This window comes from Tursiops truncatus, chromosome 16 (genome assembly GCF_011762595.2).
Source record: "Tursiops truncatus isolate mTurTru1 chromosome 16, mTurTru1.mat.Y, whole genome shotgun sequence".
Classification (NCBI taxonomy): domain Eukaryota; kingdom Metazoa; phylum Chordata; class Mammalia; order Artiodactyla; family Delphinidae; genus Tursiops; species Tursiops truncatus.
The window spans coordinates 60,669,497-60,695,449 of record NC_047049.1 but is presented as its reverse complement, the minus strand read 5'-3'; the positions used below and the strand labels follow the sequence as shown (position 1 = coordinate 60,695,449).

The following is a 25,953-nucleotide window of genomic DNA, read 5'->3' as shown; positions in this document are numbered from 1 at the left end:
CCGAGAACAATCGGGGAGGAAAACCTAGGCCATTTGTCCTGCACACAGTGCGGCAGTGACGGCAGCTGGGAAAATGCCGAGTATTTCTCAGCTAAAATTAGCCACCTACTGAACCTTTACATCAAGGGCGCCCTGAAGCCTCCATTGTTTTGAACTGGGGATCCTGGGGGTGGGGGGGATGGGGGCAGGGAGTCTCAGGAGAAACAAGTGACCGTCCCCTCTCCCAGGACCTGGACCAGCCAATGCCAAGCCAACACTCGCACTTCAAGGGTGCCCAATAAGGCGGAGCAAGCAGGGGATAGATGGACAGACACAGAGGGCAGGGGTCAGGCCGCCCAAGGTCACTGAGTGTGGGTGGCTGACGCAGCCTCTGGTTCCCTACTGGAGACATTCTCCCTTCACGGGTGACACTGAACAGAACCCTGGGCTAAGCTTAGGGGTTTAGAAGGAAGCACAGGAAACATAAGTAAGAAAATAACTCTTCATCCTTTCCAGAGGAAGCAGCCAGAGCGGGCTTCGCTCTTTGCTCGTGGTAGACAGTTTCTACCACTGGAGTCGCAAACCCGGCTCAGAATCTTCCCTCTGCTGCTCAGCGACTGTGTGACTTGGGCCAGTTACTTATCCCCTGAGCGACTGTAGGTAAACAGTGGAGGTGGATAGACATTGTTGGAAAGATAATATAGATGAAGTAGATAGTAACAATGGTAGTAATAAAAAAAAAAGTAAATGCAACTTATACTCAATAAGCCCTTTTGATGTGCCAGGCACTGCTCTAAGCAACTTGTGTGTATAGTGTGTTTCCTAGAAATATTATTACTCCCGTTTTGCGGATAAAGGAAACTGAGGCCCAGAGAGGCTAAGTAATTTGCAAGAACACAGGTGCAGGTGATGGGTATCATGGTCTTGATTACCACACACCAGGGGCCTGATTCAAGCTAAAGCAAGCGGCACCAATGCTGCCACGTAATTCCTCTAGTTCCTCTTGAAAGGTCTCCAGCTGAATCATGGAAGTGCTCAGGGAAAGGAGCTGACCTGCATTAAGCACCATTATGTGTGCTAAGTGTTTTATATTTCTGTTGGGAGGCACGGGAGTGTCGAGTGGCAGCACCTGGGAACTTGTTAGACGTGTACGTTCTCAAGCCCCGCCACAGACCTGCTAAGTGGAAACTTCTGGGTGGAGGCAGAGGTTTTATCAAGCCTCCAGCTAATCCCGGGACATGCTGCAGTTTCAGAACCACTGGCATAGAGGTTAATGAGTATGGTCTTCGAGTCAGGGAGATCCAGATTGAAGTGCTGACGACCCTGTTCTGTGACCTTAGGCAAGTTACTTAACCTCTCTCTTTCTCAGTTTCCTTACCTGCAAATTGGGGATCAGAATAAGAGTACCTGCCTCGAAGGTTGTTGGGAGGATTCAGGTAGGTGATATACTCCTAGAGACCTGCACAGTGCCTGGGAGTGGGTTGGCCTATAAACAGTAGCTGTGGTTGGCTAAAGGGAAAGATGGGTCTTTGTGGCCAGGGAAGCTCGCGAATCCCAGCTGGAGTGCAGCTCCCCATCCAGTGCAACTGAGTAGGACTGAGGGCCCAGTTAGGAAAGGTAACCCCTCTCTCCCAGGCTGAGGAGTTGGGCACGGCTGAGGTGGACCTCTCCCCCCCACCTGTCTGGTTCCTGTCTTTTTGCCTTGAGTGTCAACCAAAAGGACACATGAACTATGTGAGGCTGTTCCTCCCCCACCCTTTCTCAGGGAAAGAGCAAAGGCATCGCCAGGGAAACCAGATTTGAGAATTATAGTCTGGACACAGGGCAATCCCCAGACCCTGGGCTCGTGGGGCGGGGAGCCCTCTACGGCAGGTGGTCTTGCAGTTTCCAGGAGTGGGTCCTGGCTCTGGTCCTTGTCACCTGTGTGTTTTTGATGATTCCTTGGAGGCCTCTGGGGAGGTGTGTGCTGCTCTCCATGCCTTTCTCCCGAGGGGGGGCTCCTGAGGCCAGGCAAGGCAGAGTGCAGAGCTGACAGCCCCACCTCCCTTACCCAGCCTCTGGGAGCCCCAGGTTCCTGGCAAGAACCTCTCCCCAACTGTCCCCAGGTCCCCCGAGATATCCACATGCTTTAGTGTCACGTCACACTTTCACACCTCGGGCCCCAACTCTGTGAGGTGGCCTACAGATGTTGTGCCCATTTGATGGGTCAACAAGCTTGAGGCCCCAGGAAGTGAGCTGGTGGCCAGCCCAGGACTATTCTGGTGTTTTCTTTCCACAGAACCACGCCTCCATCCTTTCTCTTTTCCTCTCTCAGACTTCCTTATCCGCCTTGAGACATCCCTGGAAGACAGTGACAAGTTGAGTGCCTGTTATGTCCAGGCTCAGAGACATGGGACCAGTCCCCTGAAGTGGCACAGTGGCAGAGCTGGGGTTGACCCAGGTCCTACTTACTTCTGAGCTGTGCTCTTATTCATGCTTTTTTTCTGGCTCTTTCCTCCCCTCTGCCCTCACTGGGGCCCAGTCACCACCCCCCGAGAGAAGAGCCCTTTCGTGGCGCACGCGGCCGTGACCTCACACCCTTCCTCTGGCTCTGAAGGCCGAGGTGAGCAGGCCTAGCCCTGAGCCAAGGAGGCCCAGCAATTACATCAGCAGGTGCAAACAAGCAGCCAGGGGCCGGGCCCAGCGTCCCATGGGGCTGGGGGTGGAGCTCCATCCGCCCCACTCAAGTCTGTTTCATTCCCTTCTTCCAGCTTGCATCAGCCTTTTGCAGCTCCGTGTCATCACAGAGTGGGCTGGGCAGCAGCTGGAAGGCCGGGGCAGGGTGGGAATTGGGGAGTGGGGCACCTGGCCAGCACCTCAAACCCGGAGGGAGACCCTGGAGCTGTTGGTCAAGATGTCAGCCAGCGCCCCTGCCAGCCCAGCGAAAGTACGCCTACTGTTTCTCACTGCGAAAAGCAATAATAAAAATTAGCAAATGCACAGGGCAGCCCAGCTGGCAAAACAGTTTCACACTTCTGACCTTGATGTTCCCAGCAACCCTGGAGGATGAAGCAAATCAAAGTGGCCCCATTTCCCAGAAGGGAAGATTGAGGTCCAGGGGGAAGTGGCTTACCTAAGGTCACCTCATGAGCCAGTGGCAGCACCAGTGTGCTTCAGCCTAAGAAATACGAGGGATTTTAGGAGGCTGAAGAATGAGAAATCCCTACAGTCGTCAAGGCAGAAGTAGTCAAAGCCTACTTCCTGGAGGAGGTGGCCTGACTCCTTGATGGAGAAGGAGGGAGCTGCAGACAAAGCTGTAGATTTATTTCTGCACCGATGGTGGCTCGGCAGGCAGAAGGACCATCACATGGCTGTGGGGCTAGGCTGGAAGCAGACTGAGCATGAGTCTGGGAGTCCGGCTGTCTGGGTCCTTAACCTTGAATCTTTGTTGTGAGCTTCTCGTTGGTGGAACTGAAGCTTGGTTGTTGCTCTCCAGATCCTGCTATAGGCATGATCAAGGGGAAGCACTCAGAAAATGTTTGATGAATGAATGAAGGAATGGGCGTGAGTCCCTGCCCTGTCTCCCTCAAGGTGCACCTGTGCGGCCACCTAGGCCTTCCCCTGGGCCAGTGCCACCTGTCTCCCCACATCTCCACCCTGATAGCTCAGCTGCTCACCCAAGCTCAGGGCTAGGGTCTTCCCCACTGTTGGAACCAGAGAGAGGCAAGGGCAAGAGCATTGGTCTGAGTGCCCGGATGCCCACATTCCAGTCCTAGCTTTGCTTCCAACCCTCTGTGTGACCTGAGACCAGTTACTCCCTACCTCTGGTCTGCGGGATATTCCTGGGAGCCTAGTCTGCAAGGTCTGCCTTCCCTGGGGCCCATGGAGCCTTAGGGCTGGTGCCGGCCTTGTGGAAGAGGCAGCGCTGAGTGTGGAGGAAGGCCAGAGACGGATGTCACCTTCTTCCCTTGCCTCCAGGGCCCCAAGCAGGAACCCAAGTGGGTTCCAGGTTCAGAAAAGTACAAGAGACCCCCAAAGAGCCCCTCTCACCCCCCGCCATTGCCAGGTGCTCTCACGTTTCTCTTTCTCTGTCCTTCTTGCTGTGACTCTCCACCTCTCTGTTCACCTCTCCCAGTTTGTCCCATGCCCCATTTCATAGGTTGACAAAGGCCAGAGTCCGGGCACCCCTCTTCCTTTCTCCCTGTTGTGATTCTCTTTATGCCAATGTGATGCCAAGATACCAGGGGTGCTGCAGCCACTGACTGGCTGTTTGCACGGGAACAAGGCATTGCTCCTCTCTGGCTTCAGGATCCCCCTCTGGAAGTGAAGGGCTTGGACTTAGTTCTAAGGGCCCCACCGCCCAGGGTCTGAGCCACCTCCTGGTGCCTGCCAGGGGGCCCACACCAGCACTGGGGTGGGGTCTGGCCAGGTGTGGTGACGGGGCTGACGGCAGTTCGCGACGATGGCACAGGTTTTCCACTTTGCAATGTGTTGGCAGCCAGCTCCCCTTTGCGAGGAGGGGTGGCTCAACCCTAGAGCACGACGCTGGGAAGGCAGGGGAAGTTTATGCCTCGGGGCTCTCGAAGAACAGCCCTGACCCTGAACTTTCCAGGGCGGCCTGGGGACACCTCACCTGGAAGGGCAGCGGGGACGTAACCCGTCAGGCAGCCCCTGGGCCAGAGGCTGTACCCATGGGCATTTTGACTTTTCTGGGAGACAGGGATAGGACACCGGCATCTTTCTGCTCTGCGCCCAGATATGCAAAGAGATCCTGATGTCATTGCCTAGCGGCTCCCACACCAGCTCTGCACCCTGCGGCTCCTCCAACAACCCGGAATGCCATGCAGGAGCAGTCAGCCCAGCTGGCGTGTGCCCCTCTGGCGTGTGTGACTGTGAGAGAGGGAGAGGGAGATGCCTGGTGCACTTCACTGTGGTTTAAAAGTCCTCAGTTAACAGCCTTGAAAGAAAGCATAGGATACACAGACTGTGTCTGGCAAGACCCAGTAAGTAACAAAATATGTGCACATCTAAAAAATGTCCAGTGTTAATTCTGGTCACCTGGGGGTGGGAATGGGTGATTTTTATCGTCATCCTCATTTTTTCCTAAATTGTAATCAGAAGAGGTCAAGAAAAAACGTAGTTTCACTAGAAAGAAAAGGAGGATTTTTTTTTTTTTTTTTTTTTTTTTTTTTTTTTTTTGCGGTACGTGGGCCTCTCACTGTTGTGGCCTCTCTCGTTGCGGAGCACAGGCTCCAGACGCGCAGGCTCAGCGGCCATGGCTCACGGGCCCAGCCACTCCGCAGCATGTGGGATCCTCCTGGACCGGGGCACGAACCTGCGTCCCCTGCATCGGCAGGCGGACTCTCAACCACTGCGCCACCAGGGAAGCCCGAAAAGGAGGATTTTTAAAATAAAGTCCTCACTCCCCCTGGAGTCTAGAGGCCAGTTTCTTTTACTGGCTCTGCTGCTCAGGTGCTTTGTGATCTAAGGCTAGCCCACCCCTTCTCTGGTCTCCATCCTAGAGGACAGTAATTAGATGGTCCCTGAGGTTCCATCAGTTGGTGGCATCCTACAGGATGGGGTTTCCAAAGCGACTGGTTCCCATGGCCCAGGTCAGCCCAACCTATGCCCACCTCCTCTGGCTGCTCCCTCCCACCCCCACCTGCCACCCCAGGTGTTTCCAGAGAGGCTGGGCAGCACAGATGGAGAAAGTCTTGTGTCCTCAGTGGGCCCAGCTAAATGTGCAAACAGGATTTCCAGGCTCTCAAGGAGCTTGCCTTCCAGAGAGTAGACCTGTCCAGACAGACATCAAACAATCAAGTACATGGAGATGGTAATTCCAGAGAGAGATGAACACTGTCAAGAAAAACAAACAAACCAGGACAATGTGAAGATAGCATCAAGGATGGTGAATTTACACTGGGTGGTCAGGGAGGGCCTCACGGGGGAGGTGGCACTGGTATTTGAGCTGAGATCTCAGTGACAGAGAGTCAGCCCAGGAATATCAGTAGACGGGCGGGGAGGGGTGTATTTCAGAAGGAGAGAGCAGCGAAGGCCCTGATGTGAGAATAAACCAGGCATGTACAAGGGGAGGAAACACACCTGGGTGGCCTGGAGCCTCCGAAGTCTGGGGGTTCGGTGGTGGCTCGGACTTCATTCCGGGTGAAAATGGAAGCCATTGGAGGGTGTGAGCAGGGGAGTGATTTTTTTGTATTTTACAAGATCGCCCCAGCTGTTGTGAGGAGAGTGCATTTGAGGGGGCAAGAGGGGAAGAAGGGAGCACAGTAAGGGGGTTCTGGGCCGGGCGCCGTGGGCTTGGAGACGGTAGGAGGTGGTGGTGGGCAGTCGCGGAGTAGTTTGAAGCACATCTTGAAGGTTTACCTGGCAGCATCCGGGTTCGTCAGCATCACGGGTTGGATGCAGGGGAGGGAAAGGGGGGTCTCCCCATGTGGGGACCTAAGCTATTGGGTGTTTGGTGGAGTCTGATATTGCAACTCAAGCTCACCCCATCCCAACTCTGGATGGGGGAGAGATGACCAAATAAAATAGCAGGTCCCCCACAGGCCAGAGTCACTGCCATTGCCTTAAAGTTGACATCAGCAGCCCTAAGAAAGGAGCCACTGTCCCAGCCTGGTTGGGGCTCTCTGGGTGTCCAGGGGGGTTGGTTGTGGATTGTGACCTTGAGCAGCGCTTGGGTGGGTCTGCTGGTGTGAGCATGTGTGTCTGAGTGTGACGTCTTAGGGGCTGCACCAGGCTACCAGCGGGCCCTTCCCAGGCTAGGATGAATCTCTGTTGGGCTGGGGCATCCCATACAAGTCCAAGACTTGTCCGGCCCACAGAGGAAGGGGGGCCAAGTGCTGGCATCAGGAAGCTGAGACCCTCTTCCCCTTCAGCAATCTAGCGAACTCTGGAGAGACTTCATTTGTTCATCTGCAAAATGGGCAAAACAATAGCGGCCGCCTGCCGGTCCCTCGGGGCATCATGGGCCAAAGGAGGCCCTGTGCTTTGACGGGAGGAGCTTTGTTTCTTGGTAGCTGAGAGCCTGAGCATGTCTTTTCACTTCTTTGAGCCCCAGGTTCCTCATCTGTGAAGTGGAACGCCTGCTTCACAGGATCTTATATTGTCTGTGATGTTTATTATCACACTGTGTACTGGATAAATGGGTATTATCTGGGGGGTGATGGATGAGAGAGTTTTGCGTTCCTTGTGTAAGAGGAGAAGGGGAAGCAGAATGCCCCCTCCTCAGGGCCCAGACCTCCAGGCACAGTGACTAGGACTTGGAAGGGGAACTAAAAGTTGGCCCTAGAGGGACCGAGGCCCAGGCCGAGGGAACCCAGTGGCCAGAGGAAGGGTCTGAAGGGGGGGTCTGGGCCCGTGGGAATATAGCTTCCCCAAGTACCACTGAGAGTCTGCGGACAGACCAATGACCCGGGAGCCGTAGCGTCCTCTCTCTGTTTTGTAAGCAGTGTGGCCCCTAGAAAATGGAGCCCGGGCTTCATGCCAGGGCTGCACCTGCCCTGGGGCCTTGTCCCCAGCCTCACGTCAGATCCTTCACTTGTCCCAAGTCCTTCCGGGGGAAAGATTTCTCAGCGCCAGCCAGACACCCCTTCAGGATGCAGGCTCCTGCCCCAGCTGGCCATCTTGGTGAGGCTGCTTCCTGTGGCCAGCAGAGGAAGTGACGTCATGGGCATGGGCAGGTCTGCAGAGGGTATGGGAAAAGGGCTGTGCAAGGGGCCTCCTTTGTTAGGAAGGAGGCCCCCCAAGCCCACCAGCCCCCATTTGTCATCAGTAACGGCCATTGTAACCACCTCTGAGGGGGCCCCAGCCTGAACTCCACAGCCGCCAGAAGCCAGGGCCAGATGGAAGAAGGGCTTTGTGTCCAGGGAGGGGTCCTTCCATGTGGGGTTTGTGTGTTTTTAAAACATAATAATAAGCGGGCTCCTCTCCCCGCTCTCTCCCCACTCCCCACTGAGCACATCCACCTCACGGTGAATGGAAGAGATTTTCCATGCAGTGGGAGGTCAAGTCTGGCGAGAATTAGCCGGTGTCCAGGGGCTAGACTGTGATTACGGATGATAAATGTGCCCAGCGTGGGGCGTTTCTCTCTCCCTCACCTCCCGCCTGCCCCCCATCCTCCCCTCCCAGGCCTGCTCCTCAGTGTGGCACCGCCTTGCACCAGCCAGCCCTGCTCAGCTACAGATGCCCACCCCCTGCAGTTGAGCCCGGGGTGGGGGGTGTCCCAGGCCTGGCCTTGTCACCCACCTGGGGACAGAAACCAAGGGACAGGGGTATCGAGGCCTTCTCTACTAGACCACTGCAGCCTCTGAGGTCTCTCTGCCCTAGTAGCCAGGGGTAGACCTGGCTGAGATGGGTGGTAGTGAGTTTCCGTCCCAGGCACGGGAAAATAACAGAGCCCAAGCTTTTACCCATAGCCACGCCATGCTGTGCTGTCTCCCGCCTCAGCCGTGAACCAGAAATGGGGCTCTGGTCCAGCTCGGCTGTTAGTTTGCTGTGTGGTGTTGCACTGGTCACTTCCCCTCTCTGAGCCGGTAGAACAGGCCTCTGCACTCGACTTGCTGTGCTTCTGGCCTACAGGGGCTCAGGTGTCTATAGGCCGAGGAGGCTGCCAGTGCGGGCTTTCAGGACTCCCCACACACGGCTCAGCCGGAGAAGCTTTGCCCCTCCCTGGGGCATGGGCTCTACCCAGTTAACAGAGCACATTTGCATCTGTTTTCTCAGCTGACCTTCACCACAACACCTCAAAACTGACAGGGCAGTACCTATTAGCCCCTTTTTCATAGATAGGGAAACTGAGGCCCTCTCAAGGTCTCAGTGGCAGAGTGAGGATTTGAGTTTGAACTGGTCTGCTGGCTCTCAGGCCAGCCCATTCCACCATGCGCCAGTCCAGTCTGGACCCAGGCTCAGGGTCACCATAAGGGAAGCACAACCCCTCTGGCCTCCCCTAGCAACCAGTGACAGTCTCCCATCCAGGGATGTCTGAGCACTGTAGTTTTAGTCTCCCCCTCCTCTCAGGGGTAGTTCTGGGAAATATGGTTTCTTTACCTTTGTCCTGAACCCACTTCCTTCATCTCCAAGGCCCCTGGCTTCTGCTTATTCTAGTGGCTTAGATTCTGGTACGTCTTAAATAAGCCCGTGGCCTTGACTTCCACCCCATCAGGACCTCCCACCTGCCAGGTGTGTCTCCACACTAGGCTCTGCCCAGCCCCAGCCCCTGGGAAGGAGCGTGTGGCCTGGCACGGGTCCTGCTGTCGGGTGGCGACCGGGCTCAGACTCCTGGCTCTGTCTTGCAAGCTCCACTCCCGTCCCGGGGGACGGGTACCCTGTCCTGGACCCCATGGGGGACACCAAGAACCATGTGGTGTGCTCCCTGCTTTCTAGAAGCAGCCACCCACAACTGCCAAGGAGCCTTCGAGCTGCCAGAAGCAGGGAGGCGCCAGCAGACCCCCACCCTGGTCACCTCCCCTCCCCACATTTTAAGCGGATTGTGAGCAAAATGGAACTTGCCCACGAGGAAGCCAGGTGGTGAGGAGATGCCAAACGGTGTCTTGTGAATATTTGAGAGAACGGCTAGACAGCCAGGGGGGGCACGCCGCAACCTTCAGAGGCTGGGACGCTGTCGTGGGGAAGAGGAAGCACACTGTTTTGTGTAACCTCAGAGGCTGAAATTACAGCGATGGCTGGAGCCTCCGACAGCAAATTTCAGCAGAAAGTAAGGAAAGCTTTTCTGTTAGATCTGTCTAAAGGAGAGCCTGGCTGAGAAAGGCAGTGGTGAGCTCCCTATCCCTGGAGGTATGTGAGTCAAGGTTGGATACGGAGTTGATGGGCAGGGGGATGTCGTACGAGATGGCCCTTGCAGTGACCTTTATCCCTGTGATTCAGTGCATCCAAGTGAGCCCCGTGGACAAGACACCCCATACAGGCAGGAATAGGTAAATGAGAAGCACGGGTTTGAATGGTGCCCACCAGAGAGACTCTAGTGGTCATTTTCACCCGAGGCCGGGGTGGGTGGGCTGCGGCATGGTTGGCAGAGCCCAACAGTAAATAGTTCCTCCTCCGCCCTCCCAGCCTCCCCCCAGCGCTGTGCATTAGGATCCCAGTAGGTGCTGGGTCTTTGCACCAGGAATGACACTGGCAAGAAAGGTGACCCCACTTTAAGCAAGTTCGCTTCGTGCAGAAAAACTTTACCCAACAGCGCCCTGTCCTACATTAACAGATTCCCCATCAGGCATCTTCAAATCTCAAAGTGTGAGAACCATAGTGGGGCTCAAGAGATTGACTCTACCAACTTCCCGATTTGACAGATGGAGGCCCCGAGGCCCGAGAGGAAGGCCACACAGCAGTGCCAGTCCCCAGCTGGGGTGAAAACCCAGGGCTCCTGACTTCAGTGGTTCTCTTCCTATGTTTGACCGTCTTTGGTTACATCTGTGCAGGGATGTGTTCTCTTTCATACCTTCATTTTGGATTAGCTAGGCCATTCGTGTGTGCAGCTGTAAAGGCAGGTTGCATTTTTGCAACTATAGGTTCAAATGAATTCTGCCATTGGAAAACCACACTTTATGTGGGCCATTTTCCCACCAGGGGGAAATTCATATCTGGCCTGGCGGTGGCAAAGACTCCTCCTCCTGGGGGACCTCTTCCTCGGTGTTGTATTCTCCTCTGTGAAGATGGGGCGGTGGGGAGAGCAGTAGTGAAGCCAGGGAGACAGGTGACCGAGGGATACGGCTCCGAGCCTGGCTTCCTCCCGCTGACCAGGTGACCTCAGGCAAGTCCCTGGATGCCCCATGTCTTCATCTGTAACATGGGAAGATAATGCTCACCTTGGGGGTTGTGAGGAGTAAATTAGATGAACTATTTGAAACATCTGGCAAATAATTCCCAGTTCAGAAGTCAGATTCAGGTGTCTACCTGTCTGGATGCGCTCCCCAGCTCTGCTACGTACTAGCTTTATAGCCCTGTATCAGCTACTTAAACTCTCCTGGTCTCAGTTTTCTCATCTGTAGTATGAGGTTAATAATAGTACCTAACTTATAGAGATGTGGTTCCCAAAGGGATGTGGTTCCCAAACTGTGTGCCCAGGCACCCTAGAATGCTACAGGGGGTGCTGTGGGATATTTTTAATCTCCATGGAAACACAGCAATACTGGACAGCTGCCAGATACCACAACAACTACTAGCTCAAGATAGCTTACAATTTCAGCGTCACACACACTTCTTTCCTTTAGATGGCCCCATACCTTTGCAAAGCTGGGAATTTGGCATTTGGGAGTACTCTGAGACAAACTGTGAGGGCAGCAATGTCCCCTATGATTCCAAGACATCCCCATTATAAGTCATTGTGGCTATATAGGAATGGAATACAAATATTACCTTTCTTTCAATTTACGTGTATTATTTTTTCCAATGGATACTAAGTTGTTAGGATATACACACACCCACCCACAAACACGTAAGCTGGTTGGATCTAACTACTTAATAAACAAAACCACTAGGAATTTCTTTTGGCCGTGGGATAAAATTACTGGGTAAAAATTACCAAGACATTAAAGACCAAAAAAGTTTGGGAACCTCTGTCAAGGATTGCCGCAGGGCTCAGTGAGTTAATATAAAATAACCCTCTGAAGGCCTCTGGCAGAGGGAGCACCCGGGAACCCCCAACTTCATGATTCTTCCTCCTCCAAGCTGGAGAGGGAAGGCTCAGGTGTCCCCCCTCCAGGACACCTGAAGAACCTTCCTCAGCCGCTAAGGCCCAAGCCAGGGCCAAGGAGGAGGGGACATGTCCACTGGTCAGGACAGGGGCCTGACTCAGTCACTACCCAGGCCCTGGCAGCACCTCCCACACACCTTTAATTTGTGTTCACTGAGCACCTACTGTGTGCCGGCCAGCACGTAGTCCATGGTGGTCCCTGTGGGGAGGAATCTCAGATCGGCTCTTGCTGCTGCTTCCTTGTTTCCTGCAGGACGTCTGAGGGATGGGGATGTGGGCAAGCGGGCAGTGGCTGCGTAGAGAGCCACCCAGCACTGTCCTGAATGACAGGGAGGCAGTGATGAGGATGCCCAGCCATCCTCTTGCCAAGACCAGGGCTGAGTCTTCGTGCCAGGGCTGAGAGGAGGGGTGGGGTGGCAGGGTGGGGCACGGGGCTGCCAGACTCAGGCCTGCTGCCCTAATGGATGTCTAATGTTGACTTTCCTCAGTCGAGTCTCCGCCTGCTTTGTAAATGAGCCACATTAGGGTCATGAAACAAAGTCATAAATGCAGCCCGCAGTGCCACAGAGAGCCAAGGCGGCCGTCACCCGGAGGCTGTGTGGTTAGAAGGTAGGGCAAGCCTGCAGCTGCATCCGTGGCTTCCCATATACCTGCTCTCATGGCCACCATCCCCAGAGGGGGGTCCAGTCTCCCTGTTTCACAGATGAGGTACCTGAGGCCAGTCAGGACTGGTTCAGACCCTGGGGTGTCTGAGTCTGAAGCCTGAGCCCTGCCCTACACTCCTGAGGCCTGAGACTGAAGCAGGGATGCTGGTGGCGGGAGGTGGGCCTGGAGTCCTCTTGGCTGCACCCAGCTCTCCCTAGAACCGCCCGCCTGGCGGGAGGGTCACAGTGAGCAGCTCTCAGGCCACCGGGAGACCCATGTCCAGCTCCCTGGGCACTGTGTCATCTCGCCATCAACTGCCCACATTCCCAGACCCTAGGGGCTGCCAGTTTACCTACAGAGAAGGTGTCTCCCTGTCTGGCAGAGGAAAGCAGGTGTTTGGGAGCCCTGGCCTGGCCTCGGGAATCCTCGGTGCTTTTCTTAGTTTAGATGCCCACTAACCAGGTGACCTTGCGTCAGTTTGATGGATTTCAATTTCCCAAGCTTTGAAACACAGAAAACAGTCCTGGCCTTGCTGGCCCTTTGATGAGAGAGCCCCCATAATTGCAGACACCCAGCCAGTGTCAGGGTCTATTAGGAATCTCAGGTATGGGGACACCCACAGTGTTATGGAGCTGCTCCAAAGATAGGCAGTGTGGAGCCCCGGGCAACACTGAAGTCTGGTTTCTTGGGTTCAAACCTTGGTTCTGCCTCTGGCCAGCTGTGTGACCTTGGGCAAGTTGCTTAACTGCTCTGAGCCTCAGCTTCCCCATCAGTAAACTGGGGACCAATATAATATACCTTACAAAGTTGTTGCAAGAATTAGGTAAGTTAACTATGTAAATGGAAACATAGCAGTTAATTCCAGGGAAGCATTAGTTGCTATTTTGATGCAGCAGTTTGTACCTAGGCTCCTCCTAGGCACTCATGCATGTTTATCTCATATGATCCTCAAAAGATCCCAGAGAGAGGAGGAGTGCTCACTTCCCTTCCCTCTTCAGAGACAAAGTAACGAGGTTGGAGTTAAGGGCTCTCCATGGGTCACAGGGAACATGCTGGATTCATCCTTTTTCTTGCTGGCTTCCCCTTCGGTCCCCCAGGTCACGCACACATACTCCACCCACAGCCCAGAGCTTGGAGCCAGTGACAGCCCATGCATTTTCTCAGCGCCTCCGACTTAGCAGAAGCTGTGATCCACAAGGAGATGACACTGATAAAGCACGTTAGGCACATTTTGTTCATTCTGCTCTTGAAGAACCATGTGTCCCTTTGGCCCCTCTGCCCAAAGGGGGACTCCCCATACCTGAGATTCCCGTGGCCTCCTGGGGCCCCAGCTCCACTTGCTGGACTGGAGCTCTGGGACAGTGACAGGACTGCGCAGGCTGGCGAGGGGCTGGGCAGACACATGCACCCCTGCAGCTTAATTCGGTATTTCCTCGGGAGCAGTTAGCAGAGGAGGACAAGCCCCCTGCCGCTTGTCCCCAGCCACCTGATTGTTTGGGGCTTGGCATTGGAAAGTCAATTTTCCTACGTGGATTGTAAACCAGTAGCCTGGCCCAGCCTGGTTTCCCTCCCTCCCCACACTGGTGGTGGCCAGGCCCCTCTCCCTTCCTGTTTGTCTCACCTCCCGAGGTGCTGTTCTTTCCAGGGAGCCGGCCGGTTTCCATCTGGCCCCTTTGCGGGAGGAGATGGCCGCCTGCACAGCCTCACTGCCTTCCCAGCCTCCCGAGTGCCCTCATCCATAGGGCCGAGGGTGTGGATTTGGCTGAAGTGGGAAATGCTAAGGGGGTGGAGCAGAGCCACAGACCGGAGGAAGGGAGGGTCTGGGGGGAGGCTACAGGGAAGGTGGTCTCCCCTGCATGCTGCTGCCTGCCGTGGGCTTCCTGGAGGAGGCAGCACTCTGGGAACAAGCACCAGGGAGCCCAGGCCTGCTGCTGCCACCCCACCTCAGCCCACCCTCGCCCCTGTGGGCCCTGACTTGTCTCCCTGCTTCCAACAGCCTGGCTGGCTGGGGCTGCACAGGGCAGCTGTGGCTTCGGGGCAGAGCCGGCCTGGTTTGAGCTCCAGCCTCAGGCCCATTTCCAGCTCTTCACATACTGTGGCATCGCTGTGGGAAACTGGAGGGAGGCCGGGGAGGGCCGGTGGGGAGAGCTGGAGAGGGGTGTCCTTGCCCTGACGGGTCACCTCACCTCCCTGGGCCACCCTGACTCCTCCATCTGTAAAAAATTAGAATCACACAGCATCACAGGGCTGGGACTGGCTCCAAAACACAGCCTCTTAAAAGCAGGTCACAGTGGGGAAACCGAGGCCACAGGAGTGTCAGACCTCGCCCAGGCCACAGAGGGCGGCCCAGCAGGTCTCCTCCAGCTGCCTAGCCCTCCTCCTCCCCTGGCCTCCTCTCTCTGCCACGGCCCCCAGGGGATGGAGGGGACCCGGGCCTCCCAGCCTGTGGCCTCACGGAGCCCTCCCACCCTCCACCCTCTGCAGGCACTGATTCTGGCAGCGAGGTGCTCCCAGACTCCTTCCCGTCGGCGCCGGCAGAGCCGCTGCCCCACTTCCTGCGGGAGCCGCAGGACGCCTACATCGTGAAGAACAAGCCGGTGGAGCTGCGCTGCCGTGCCTTCCCCGCCACGCAGATCTACTTCAAGTGCAACGGCGAGTGGGTCAGCCAGAACGACCACGTCACGCAGGAGAGCCTGGACGAGGCCACCGGTGAGCCCACCCCACTTGCCGGGCACCCCCAGGTCACCGCAGGCCCAGACGGTCCTGGGCCTGGCTCCACCCTGGCTCTGTGTGAGACCTCATACAGCCACGGCAACCCCGGGCCTCCCTCTGAGGTTCACCCTGGACCAGTATTTCCCCAAGGCTTGGCCGCTTGCCCTGTCTGACTGGGTGACCAGGTGAAACAGCACCAGATCCCTTGCTGAGAGTGAGCTCCCTTTTCCAGTTACCTTCCATCCTCTGTTTACATCAAAGAGCAGGTCCTGTCAGGGACAAGGTTCTTCCCCGCTCCCCCAGCACCTGCTGTGCTCCCTGTTTAAGGAAGAGGAGCCGGCTCTGTCTTGCAGCCCTGCCCCAACACCCAACCAGAATTCTAGACCATCGCTAGTTTCACAGGTCCTCTGTGTTGGTGAGAAATGATACCGTTTTTGTTCACAATAATGATGCAACGCTTCCTTCATAGAAATCAGTTGGCTTCAGTTTTTTAAAAGGCCTGTAATATTAAGTAAATAATCATAGAGGTGGTGCTAGGATGCAGCCCAAGTCCTGCAGGAGAGGAGAGTGGCAGAAGCGTGGGAAACTAGGAGGAAGCGTGGGATGTGTGCAGGACCCTGGGCACCCCCCACCCCAGGCAGGAGGCAGAGCCTGGGGCTCCTCACATCTCCCAGAGCCCAGCCCCTGTTTACAGTACAGGAGCTTCGGGGGTGGAAATCCTTTCCCCGACTCAGGCCAAGAAGGGGGGCCACCCACTGCGGGTCACCTGCGGACGGCCGGCTTTGGGCAGCCCCAACCAACCCCAGGCTCGGGGTGGCTCCTTTGCCCCAGGGCCTGCCTTGGCTTTGATTTCATTTTTACCATCTCTTCCCTGACCTTTTCTTTCTCCTCCTTTTTCAGCCCTCTCTTCTTTCCTTCTGTCTCTCCTGCTTCTCCCTTCTCATCCCCGTCTCCTTTTGTCTCCTTTTGTGTCTTTTTTCCCTTATGTTTCTCTCTCTCTGCCTCAGTCTCATACTTGTGTCTCTCCCCTGACATACTCTCTTTCACTGTCTCTCCTTTCTTCCTCCTTCAACTTCTATTTTTCTGTGTAAAGCTGACAGATTTCAGAACCACTCAGGCTTAAAATCATACCCCAGAATGTACTTAATGTCATTCAACGCTGTGCCCTAAAAATTGGTTAAAATGGTAAGTTGTAGGTTATGTATATTTTACCAAAAATGTTAAAGAATTCCAAGAATTTTAAAAGTTAGAGTTGGAGTCTCATTCTCACTCAAAATCTAAAAATAAAAAAATGATTTTTTAAAAAAATTATTTATTTATTTATTTTTGGCTGCATCGGGTCTTGGATGCAGTGTGCGGGCCCTTCGTTGCCGTGCGCGGGCTTCTCTCTGGTTGTGGTGCACGGGCTTAGTTGCACCGTAGCATGTGGGATCTCAGTTCCCTGACCAGGGATCAAACCTGCGTCCCCTGCATTGCAAGACAGATTCTTAACCACTGGACCACCAGGGAAGTCCCAAGAAAAGGATTTTTTATCTGATTTTTTTTTTTCTTTTTTTTTGGCCACACCGCACGGCTTGTGGGATCTTAGTTCCCCAACCAGGGATTGAACCTGCACCCTCGGCAGTGAAAGCATGGAGTCCTAACCACTGGACCACCAGGGAATTCTCCAAAAAAGAAACTTTTAAAAGGAAAAAAAACCCATATCCCAGCTGCCCCCATGCTCTGGCTGTGTGACCCTGAGGAAGTCACTCAACCTCTCTGAGCCCCAGTTTCTCTCGTGGTAAACTGGGATATTAACAGGTCTTGGTGAGGATGGAACAAGGTGGTACCTGTACAGCGTTGAGCACAGTGCCAGGACCCAGCAGGTGCTCAATAAACACCTGTTTCCTCCATCTTCTTTCTGGGTTTTTGTTGGCTTCTTTCCTCTTGAAACCTATTCTTACTTCTCTGTCCCCCTGAGCCCCTCTGGCCCTGCAGAGCAAGGGGACAGTGTATCCTGCTAGGGCCCCTCACAGACTCTGTGATTATTAGTAACAGGGTGGCTCTTACTCCCCTGCTACCAGACACACAAGTCCTGCCAGCCCTAGAAATCAAGACACTGTTGTCCCCATTAGCTACAAAGAATGGACAGTGGTCCAGCAGGCCACACCCTTGGCAGCAGTGTGGCTGGTTCCTCCTTCTCTCCACCCCTAGCCCTCCCTGGCACTCTCTGAAGCCTTGAAAACAGGCTGGGGGCCAAAACAGGTGGGATGAGCCTACCCACTAGCTCATGCCAGGTCAAGGCAGGCAGCCCAACTCTGGGTGTCCTGGTCCAGGCACTGCCTGCCACTGGCCATCATGCTGAGGGGGACACCTAGTCTGGGACCCAAGTCTGGGGGACCAAAGGCCCCTGTCCTCTTTGCCTGCTGGTGACCATTGCCACGGTGTCAAGCCCTGCTGGGTGGTAGTTTATCTGTCCAGCTGTTGGGTGCTCCTGAAACATTCTGGATGGATGACCCCCTAGAGAGGGGCCACTCCTCCAGGCTCCCAGCCTGGTGAATAAAGGCCAGGGCCCCACTCTCCTGCCCCGGGCCACGCAGCATCGCTTATAGAGCAAGCAGTCCAGGCAGCCACTGGCAGCAGGCAGGGCCCCTGTCCCCCAAGAAGCCTCTTCCCTCCTGGTGTTCCACCCACAGCAAACACCAGCCCCCTCCAATTTAGATCCCTGGCCATCAGGAGGGGTTCCTCACTGTCTGGGCTCCCAGTGCAAGGGCCCCCCTCCCTCAGGATGCAGGAGAGTTAAGGCAGTGATTTCACTGAGAGAGGTCCAGAGAGCTGTCATTCATTACTGGGCAGAGCTCTAACTGGGGCAGGACGCCAGACAGCTGATCTCAGCTCTGCTGGCAACTTGCTCTGGGACTTTGGGCCTGCCACCTACCCTCTCCAAGCCTCAGTTTCTCCAGATGAAAAAGGAAGGGGCTGGATGAGATCCAGATGAGCTGCCAGCTTAGATTTGTGTCCAGCCTGGGCTGGGTGCTGTAATCGCCGTGATTCATTTAGAATTTACCCTGAGTGTTTCACTCTGATGAGGGAACCGAGGCTCAAAGAGGCTACGTAACTTAGCGAAGGTCACACAGTTGGGGAGTGAAGGTAGGGCCAGAATTCAAACCTGTCAAGAAGCAGTCCAGCCCTCCACCTAACCACCATGCCACAGGACTACAATGTGTACACTCAACAGTCCCGCCTTTGAGGGGCTTATCAGAACCCACAAGCAACCATGAGAAGATGAGCTCAGATACATGATGGCGAGGAGGAATAGCTTTAGGAATTCCGAGACCAAGGGGGTAGTCAGGGAGGGCTTCCTGGTGGAGGAGGCCTTACAGTTCTCCCACAAGCTTTGGGGAGGAGCTTCGGATGGGTGCCCTCATCCAGGAGGGTTCATCCCTTTCCTGAATGTAGAGGGTTTTGTCAAGGGAGGATTGGCAAAGACTGAGTGATTCCTTCTCTGTGGGCTGGTGGATCCAGTCATTCAGGGAGGCCCTTGGGCCCTAGCAGGGAATCATTGAGAGGTTAGGGGTTCCCAGGAAAAGGGGCCTTCCCTCAACTCCAACCCCACAGGCTCCTGAGCCATGACCAGAGAGAGGCCACATGCTTGCCTCATATTTGTTGAGCCCATTGTCTGTGCCAGGCCCTGGGCCACAGCAGTGAACAGGGCAAAGCACCACCTCATTCTCCTGCAGGAGATACAGTTAACACATGAACACGTCAATAAATAATACAGTTCCAGGTAATGGTCAGTGCCACGAGGGAATCAGGCCTGGTGGGGAATGATAACTGCATAGACCAATGTCCAGTGCAGTGGTGGGAGTGCTGAGCGGTACTTTGACAGCTGGTGGGGGTGGGCCAGCATCAGGGGGCTTCCCTTTGAAGTGAGGCCCAGCCCAAAGCTGACAGTGACTGGGAGTTCACTGGACACAGAAAGGACAGAAGAGAGTTCCAGGCAGGGGGCTGGATGTGCAAAGGCCCTGTGGCTAGAGAGGCCAGGAAAACATGAGGGCCTGGAAGACACCCAGTGAGGCTGCAGTGGGTAGATTGTGCAGGGCCTGGAGGCCACGTGGAAGGTCTGGGTCTTTACACTGGGATGACTGGAGACATAGGAGGGGAATGACATGCCATTTGTGCCTTTTGAAGAGCTATCTGCAGGGTGGAAAGTCGATTGGATGGGGGCAGCGGGCTTGGGTTAGCCACTGAGTTTCCAGGTGAGCTGCAGTGGTGGCTTGGGCCAGGCTCGAGGCAGATGAGATGAGAAAAATGGAAATGTGAGGCACTTGGGAGAGGAGCCCACAGGACTCAGCGGGTTGGAAAGGAGAGAGATACTATGGTCCCATGTCTGGTGTCTTCTGTCCTCAGACCTGCCCCCTGATGGCGTCTCTCTCCTCCTCCCAGGCCTGCAGGTGCGAGAGGTGCAGATCGAGGTGTTGCGGCAGCAGGTGGAGGAGCTGTTTGGGCTGGAAGATTACTGGTGCCAGTGCGTGGCCTGGAGCTCTGCGGGCACCACCAAGAGTCGCCGGGCCTATGTCCGCATTGCATGTATGCCACCCTGACACCCTCACCCCATTCTCCTGAGCCCTTCCCCTTCCCTGTGGATCCTGGAGAGAGAATTTCACACACAGACATCAGGGCACAGGGATGCCAGCTCAGAAGACTCCATGACCCAGAACCTGTGACACCTTTGGCCCCAGGATTTCTAACGGCCCTTTTTTGCCTACTTTTGTATAAGGAAGCTGCCAGCTTCCTCACCATCCCCGGCCACCATGTGCATAGGATCCCAGAGTCAGGGAGGGAAGCTTGTTCCCCCGAGTCCACCTGCTGAGGCCCCCATCTTGGAGAAGAAGTTCTCCAGGTAAAGGCCGGGTGTCCCCGTGAACATTCCCTTGGTGTGCACTGCCACCTAGTGGCTAGAATGGGGCCCTTCAGGATCCAGCTCTGCCTGACTGGCCTCCTCCCTGCACCGCCTGACTGTGCCTTGGAACACTTTTCCTTCCTTCTCCCAGACCTGCGCAAGAACTTCGATCAGGAGCCCCTGGGCAAGGAAGTGCCCCTGGACCATGAAGTTCTCCTGCAATGCCGCCCACCAGAGGGGGTGCCTGTGGCTGAGGTGAGTGGGGATATGGGGAACTTTGGGCATGGCAGAGGCCAGCCAGGCATGGTATTTGCCACCAGCCACAATGCCTCAGACTTCCAGAGCCCTCGCATTTCACAGATGGGGATATCAAGGCTAGAGACAGAGAAGGGAACTGCAACCTCTGTAGAACTCAGCGCATGCCAGACCCCAGCTGGGCCCTCCATAGGCATAACCCCACAGGATGGGGCAGAGCTGGGGCAGGAACCCCCAGGGCTCCTTGGGTTGACCCCAGGCTCAGTCTCCTGCAAGAGAAGTGGCCATATACACCATTTTCCCCACCCCACCCAGAACCCAAGGCCCCAGCGTTAGTGGATCGTAATACGTGCATCTGAGCACAGACTCAGCCCACAAGCTGATCACCCCTTCCTACACCACATGGCCTGGGCATCCCTGGGTGGTGCCCACCTGTCCTCTTACTGCCCTGCTTGTGTTCCAGGCCTGCTTCCTCTCTCCCGCTGCCCGCACTCGTGGTCCTCTAGTCAGAGCAGGGCATGGGGAAACATCTCAGCTTTGTTGCCAGGGACCTCAGTAGAACAGGACTGGGGAAGATGGAACCCTGGGCTTCCAGCTCAGAACCTTTGCTCTAATCACTTAGCTTCCCCCCAGCCCCGGCCCCCATCTGGAAATGAGCTCAGACAGACAACTTCTGTAATAGCTACCCCTCGTGGCTGCCACATGTGCCAGGCACTCGGCCCGCTGGTCCTCACAGCAACCCTTCAAGGTGGATATTGTCATCCCACCTTATGGCTGGGAACACAGCACTGGGACAGGTGAAGCAGTCATCCAGGGTGACCCAGCTAGTGAGTGGCAGAGCTGGCATTTGCACACCCAGGTCTGCCAGACCAGGGACCATGTTTTTAATCACCTGCCAGGCCTCTCACCCTGGCTCAGGGAGTCGGTTTGCGGAGTTAATGATGAAGACATGTTCTTATTTAGTACCAGTACTTACCGTGAGCCAGGCATGGCCTCCACACTTTCCATATACTGATTCATTTCATCCTCACAGTAGTCTTATGGGTAGTGCTATTAAATATCATCTTACAGTTGATGAAATTGAGGCCAAGTGGAAGTCCCTTCCCAAGGCCACTCAGCTGGTGGGTGGTCATCTTAACCACTGTGTTCCGTAGTGTCCAGCACAGTGCCTGGCCCGTGGAGGCCCTGCCCCCTGTGTCACCACCATGGGTGGACATGGCTAGAACTGCAGTCCTGTTTATGGTCAGGCCTCCCTTCCCCCCAAGAGAGGGCCCACTCCCGGGGGTGCAGGGGATCGGGCCCTGGGCCCTCACAGCTGCAACCGTGCCCCTGCAGGTGGAATGGCTCAAGAACGAGGACGTCATCGACCCCACCCAGGACACCAACTTCCTACTCACCATCGACCACAACCTCATCATCCGCCAGGCTCGCCTGTCAGATACGGCCAACTACACCTGCGTGGCCAAGAATATCGTGGCCAAGCGCCGCAGCACCACCGCCACCATCATTGTCTACGGTGCGGCCCAGAGTGGGCTGGGTGGGGGTGCGGGGGAGGACACGGCCGAGGGAGGGGGAGAGCCTGGGGCTATACGGCTGACCCTTCCCTACCCAGAAGCCAGCAGGACCTTGGTGAACGGGTGGGGAGGAAGAGGAGGCCCAGAGAGGGGAGGTGCCGTCGCAAGGTCACACAGCAAAGCTAGTGGTGAAGTCAGGAGCACTTGCCCCTTCTCAGGCCCTTTGCTTATCCCTGAAGGTGAAAACCCAGTTCTCTGAGAGTCAGGGCTAAGGCAGGGCCCAGTCGGTATCCCCATCCCCGAGCCTGTTGTTCTAGCAGTTAGGGACTACTGTTCAGGCCGGTCATCTGTTCCTTGCTGTCCCCTTGGGTGGGAGGGCCAGAGCCATGGCTACAATGAGTGTCGTAGAAAGAGCCCTGTACTGGGTTCCAGTTCCAAGCTCCCCATTACTCACGGGGAGACCTTGTGTAAGTGTCAGCCCTCTCTGGACCTTTGTTTGCCATTGTACAATGGGGCGGGGAATAGACAGTGACCTCCTGGGTTGCCTCTGGTGCTGACAGATGCAGCCCAGGTCTGCCCGCTGGTATCTGAGTCCACAGCCCTGGAGGCAGGAGGGGTCCAACTAGGAAGGGCCAGGCCTCAGCAGAGGCGCCTCATCATGGCTGGAGGATGGGGCTTGGAGGCCCCACGGGGCGAAGAGCCATGCCAACCTGCTGACAACTGCTACCCCTGCAGTGAACGGCGGCTGGTCCAGCTGGGCCGAGTGGTCACCCTGCTCCAACCGCTGTGGCCGCGGCTGGCAGAAGCGCACACGGACCTGCACCAACCCCGCCCCACTCAATGGAGGTGCCTTCTGTGAGGGCCAGGCCTTCCAGAAGACTGCCTGCACCACCGTGTGCCCAGGTGAGGCCACCGGCCAGGTGGCAGTCCACCCATGCCCAGCCCCATGCCAGCCCCAGCCCTGCCTTCTGTGCTTTGGTGTCTGCCAGTCAGAACAGCCCATCTCTCCCCGTTAGGGTGGGTGAGGACAGAAGGTGCTTGTCCCGGGCCCCCCAGCTGGCTCACCAGGCTGGATTGGATGCTACGCCCGCTGACCTGTTCTGCCCTGGGCTGCGGGAGACACAGAGGCAGAGGCTCTGAGCTGCAGTCTGAGGGGTGGGCGGTCTGCTCTCCAGGCCGAGGGTTGTCAGCGCCAGCCCCCAGGCCGGGACCCCAGAGGCTCCTGGGGTCAGAGAGCCTGTGCTCCTGCCCTTGACTGCTAGACACACCTGGCCGCTGACCCTGCAGTCCTCTCTTTCTTCTGTGTTACTCTGTGGCCCCGTTGGTTGGTCTGTGTTCTCTCTTTGGTGACATGTTTGTGTGACTGATGTGGTGTTTTTCACCCTGGGTTTGTGCCTCTGTGTGTACACTTGTGCCCTGGGCTGTATCTGCGTCAGTGACCTTATGTGTCTATTTGGGCTGTCTTCGCCCACCTGGTGCTCCCGTCTCTGCGCTGGCATGAGGCGTGGATTTCTCTGGATGGCATGCGTGTGTCTTGGGTTTCTCTTTCCCTGCTGCACTGTGTGTGTGTGTGTGTGTGTGTGTGTGTGTGTGCGCGCATGCACTGCTGTGTTGTGCACACATAACCGTGTGTGCATTCTATGCATGCGTGTGTCCCCATTGCACCACGTGCTGTGTCCCCACAGTCGATGGCGCGTGGACAGAGTGGAGCAAGTGGTCGGCCTGTAGCACCGAGTGTGCGCACTGGCGCAGCCGCGAGTGCATGGCGCCCCCTCCCCAGAATGGAGGCCGGGACTGCAGCGGGACCCTGCTTGACTCCAAGAATTGCACCGACGGGCTGTGCGTGCAGAGTGAGTCCTTGGAAGGCAGGGCCCAGGGTGGGGGCTCTGGAGCCAGATACGGGCCCCCTGGCCCCCACCTCCCAGCCTGCAGTGGAGCAGCCCCTCGGGGCCCCTGCCCACCTGCTACTCTGTCATCTCATCCATGCATCTCCCCGTCACCTCCTCTACCACCCTTTCCCTGCCGTCTGTGTCATTGTCTTTCCCTTTATTTCCCTCAACAGATAAGAAAACTCTAAGTGACCCCAAAAGCCACCGTAAGTCCCATTTCATGGCTGTTCTCTTTCCTCTGGGGGGATCCCTGGTTTTCCTCAGTTGGCTTTTCCAGGGGGTGGGGTGCAGGGCAAGGTGAGGGGCAGGGAGAGCTGAAGGTGCCCACTACCAGCCCTCCACGGGGTTCCCAGCACCTGACGCTGCATGTGGCATGGTCTTCATCACAGACAGGCAGACCCTCAGCTGACAGAAAGGCCCTAGGATGCCATCCTGACCCCTCCCGTTATAGGAGGAGAAACTGATTCTCAGAGAGAAGGGACATTCCCAAGGATCCAGCCAGGATTCGAACCTAAGTATTTGGCCAGAGCTGGTGCTCCGAGCCCCACCCCTTGGTTGTCCTCTGTGGGAGGCCGCCAGCAAGCAGGCCCACACCTGCCCCTCACTGTGCCCCCAGCAGCCGACTGAAGCCTCCTAGGTCCTTGGGATGCCCGCTGCTCTGCGTCAGACCCTGGGGGCTCATCATTCATCCCCCAGGGGCTATGCTCCGCTGTGGTAAAGCTGCTTGGGCAGATTGGTGTGTGGTAATTAAACCACAATTTCCAAATAATTCTGGAATTATCAAGTCAGTAATGAGGCCTTCAGTGCAACTCACAGGGGGGCCAGACTGGTGACTGATTAGATATTGTAAATCACCAGGCAAGTGACCCCCATGATTAGTGATGATGTCATGAGGCGAAGCCCCCAGAGAGGTGGGAGCCCAGCCCTGGGGACCTTCTCGGGCAGCTCTCCTGGGGAGCCCAAGGATGAGGAGAGATGGGGGTCCAGAAGGTGGTAGAAGCAGGCAAAAATGAGGGCTGAGAGCCCTGCCCTACCTTGCTGAAGCTCAGGCCTCCACCACGAAGGAAAGCGGGCCTTCTTCTCCGAGGGTCCCTGGGGAGGGGAGGGAGTGGACAGGGGCTTCCCGGAGCTCCCAAAGGAAACAAGGGGGAAGGGCAGCCGTCTTGGCTAGGCTGTGCTGTCCAGTGTAGTAGCCACTAGCCACGTGTGGCTTGAAAATTGTATTTATCTTAGCTGAAAATAAATATATTTAAAAACTCATTTCCTCAGTCAAGCCAGCCGCTTTTTAGTAGTTTAATGACCACCCGTGGCTAGTGGCTGTCATGGGGGACAGTGCAGACACGGGATGGGCCATCACCATGGAAAGTTCTGTTGGGCAGCCCTGCTTTGGACCCTGCCTCTTGACCCCGACACTTCCTCGCCTAGCTATGTGGAGTTACTTCTAGCTGAGCAGCAGCCTGCCCTGCCCCTCACCCAGAGCTGGACCTCCTCCAGCCCAGCAGCCTGTCTGGGGGCAGGGAGTGTCGACATGGGTTGCCTCCCTGAGCCCCTTCCTTCCCTTCCACCTTCTCCCCTCCTCTCCATCCCATTGCCACGCATCTCATTCCCCTCGTCCTGTTCCCCCTCCATCCCTCCCTCCCCACCCCCGCCCACCTCCTGCCCTCAGCACAAAATGGAAGGTGAGCTCAGAGCGGCTACTTGCAGAGATTTCTGGGAATCAGGGCCTCGGGTCCTATAGAGATTGCTGCAGGCTGCTAGTGAGGCGCTAGGTCTTAATCCCAGCTCTGAGAGGACACTTAGTGGTCCTGTGACTCTGAGCCGCAGGCGCCTTGTCACCTCCTGGGCAGAGAGCAATGAGTTAACTCTCGGGAGCGTTAACTCCAGGAGTCCCTTTGCCTCTCCATGCCACACGGGGAGGGAAGCAGGGCAGGGAGGCAGGGACATTTAGACCATTTTACTTATAGAGACTGATGCTCAGATAGGTTCAAGCCTTGCTTGAGGTCACCAGCCTGTCTGGCAGGGCTCAGATAAGAACCTAGCACAACACCACTCTGTCCCAGGCCCTGCCTCTCCCCGGGGACCAAGGGAATCTCTGGCTCCCTCAGGGCCAGCGCCTCTGCCCCCTGGCCCTCACTCAGCCCTCCTGTCCCCGCAGTTCTGGAGTCCTCGGGGGATGTGGCGCTGTACGCAGGCCTTGTGGTGTCCATCTTGGTGGTGGTGACCGTCCTTGTGGTGGTAGGGGTGGTCGTGTACCGCCGCAACTGCCGGGACTTCGACACCGACATCACCGACTCGTCCGCCGCCCTCACTGGCGGCTTCCACCCAGTCAACTTTAAGACTGCGAGGCCCAGTAAGGACCTGGGAACGCCTGGG

The 25,953-nt window shown here is 56.2% G+C and overlaps 1 protein-coding gene across 4 annotated transcripts in view; it reads left to right on the top strand.

Annotated features, from left to right (window-relative positions):
• Nucleotides 1-25,953, top strand: part of UNC5B (unc-5 netrin receptor B) — an 88,656-nt gene that overhangs the window by 50,197 nt on the left and 12,506 nt on the right. For 3 of the 4 annotated variants that reach the window (XM_073793513.1, XM_033841769.2, XM_033841768.2), the window contains exons 2-9: nucleotides 14,813-15,037; nucleotides 19,466-19,609; nucleotides 20,074-20,177; nucleotides 21,513-21,693; nucleotides 22,427-22,594; nucleotides 23,377-23,541; nucleotides 23,754-23,786; nucleotides 25,736-25,930. In XM_073793513.1, coding sequence (XP_073649614.1) covers nucleotides 14,813-15,037; nucleotides 19,466-19,609; nucleotides 20,074-20,177; nucleotides 21,513-21,693; nucleotides 22,427-22,594; nucleotides 23,377-23,541; nucleotides 23,754-23,786; nucleotides 25,736-25,930 — 1,215 coding nt within the window. The remainder of the gene's footprint in view (nucleotides 1-14,812; nucleotides 15,038-19,465; nucleotides 19,610-20,073; nucleotides 20,178-21,512; nucleotides 21,694-22,426; nucleotides 22,595-23,376; nucleotides 23,542-23,753; nucleotides 23,787-25,735; nucleotides 25,931-25,953) is intronic. The other variant, XM_073793512.1, reaches the window with a different exon arrangement.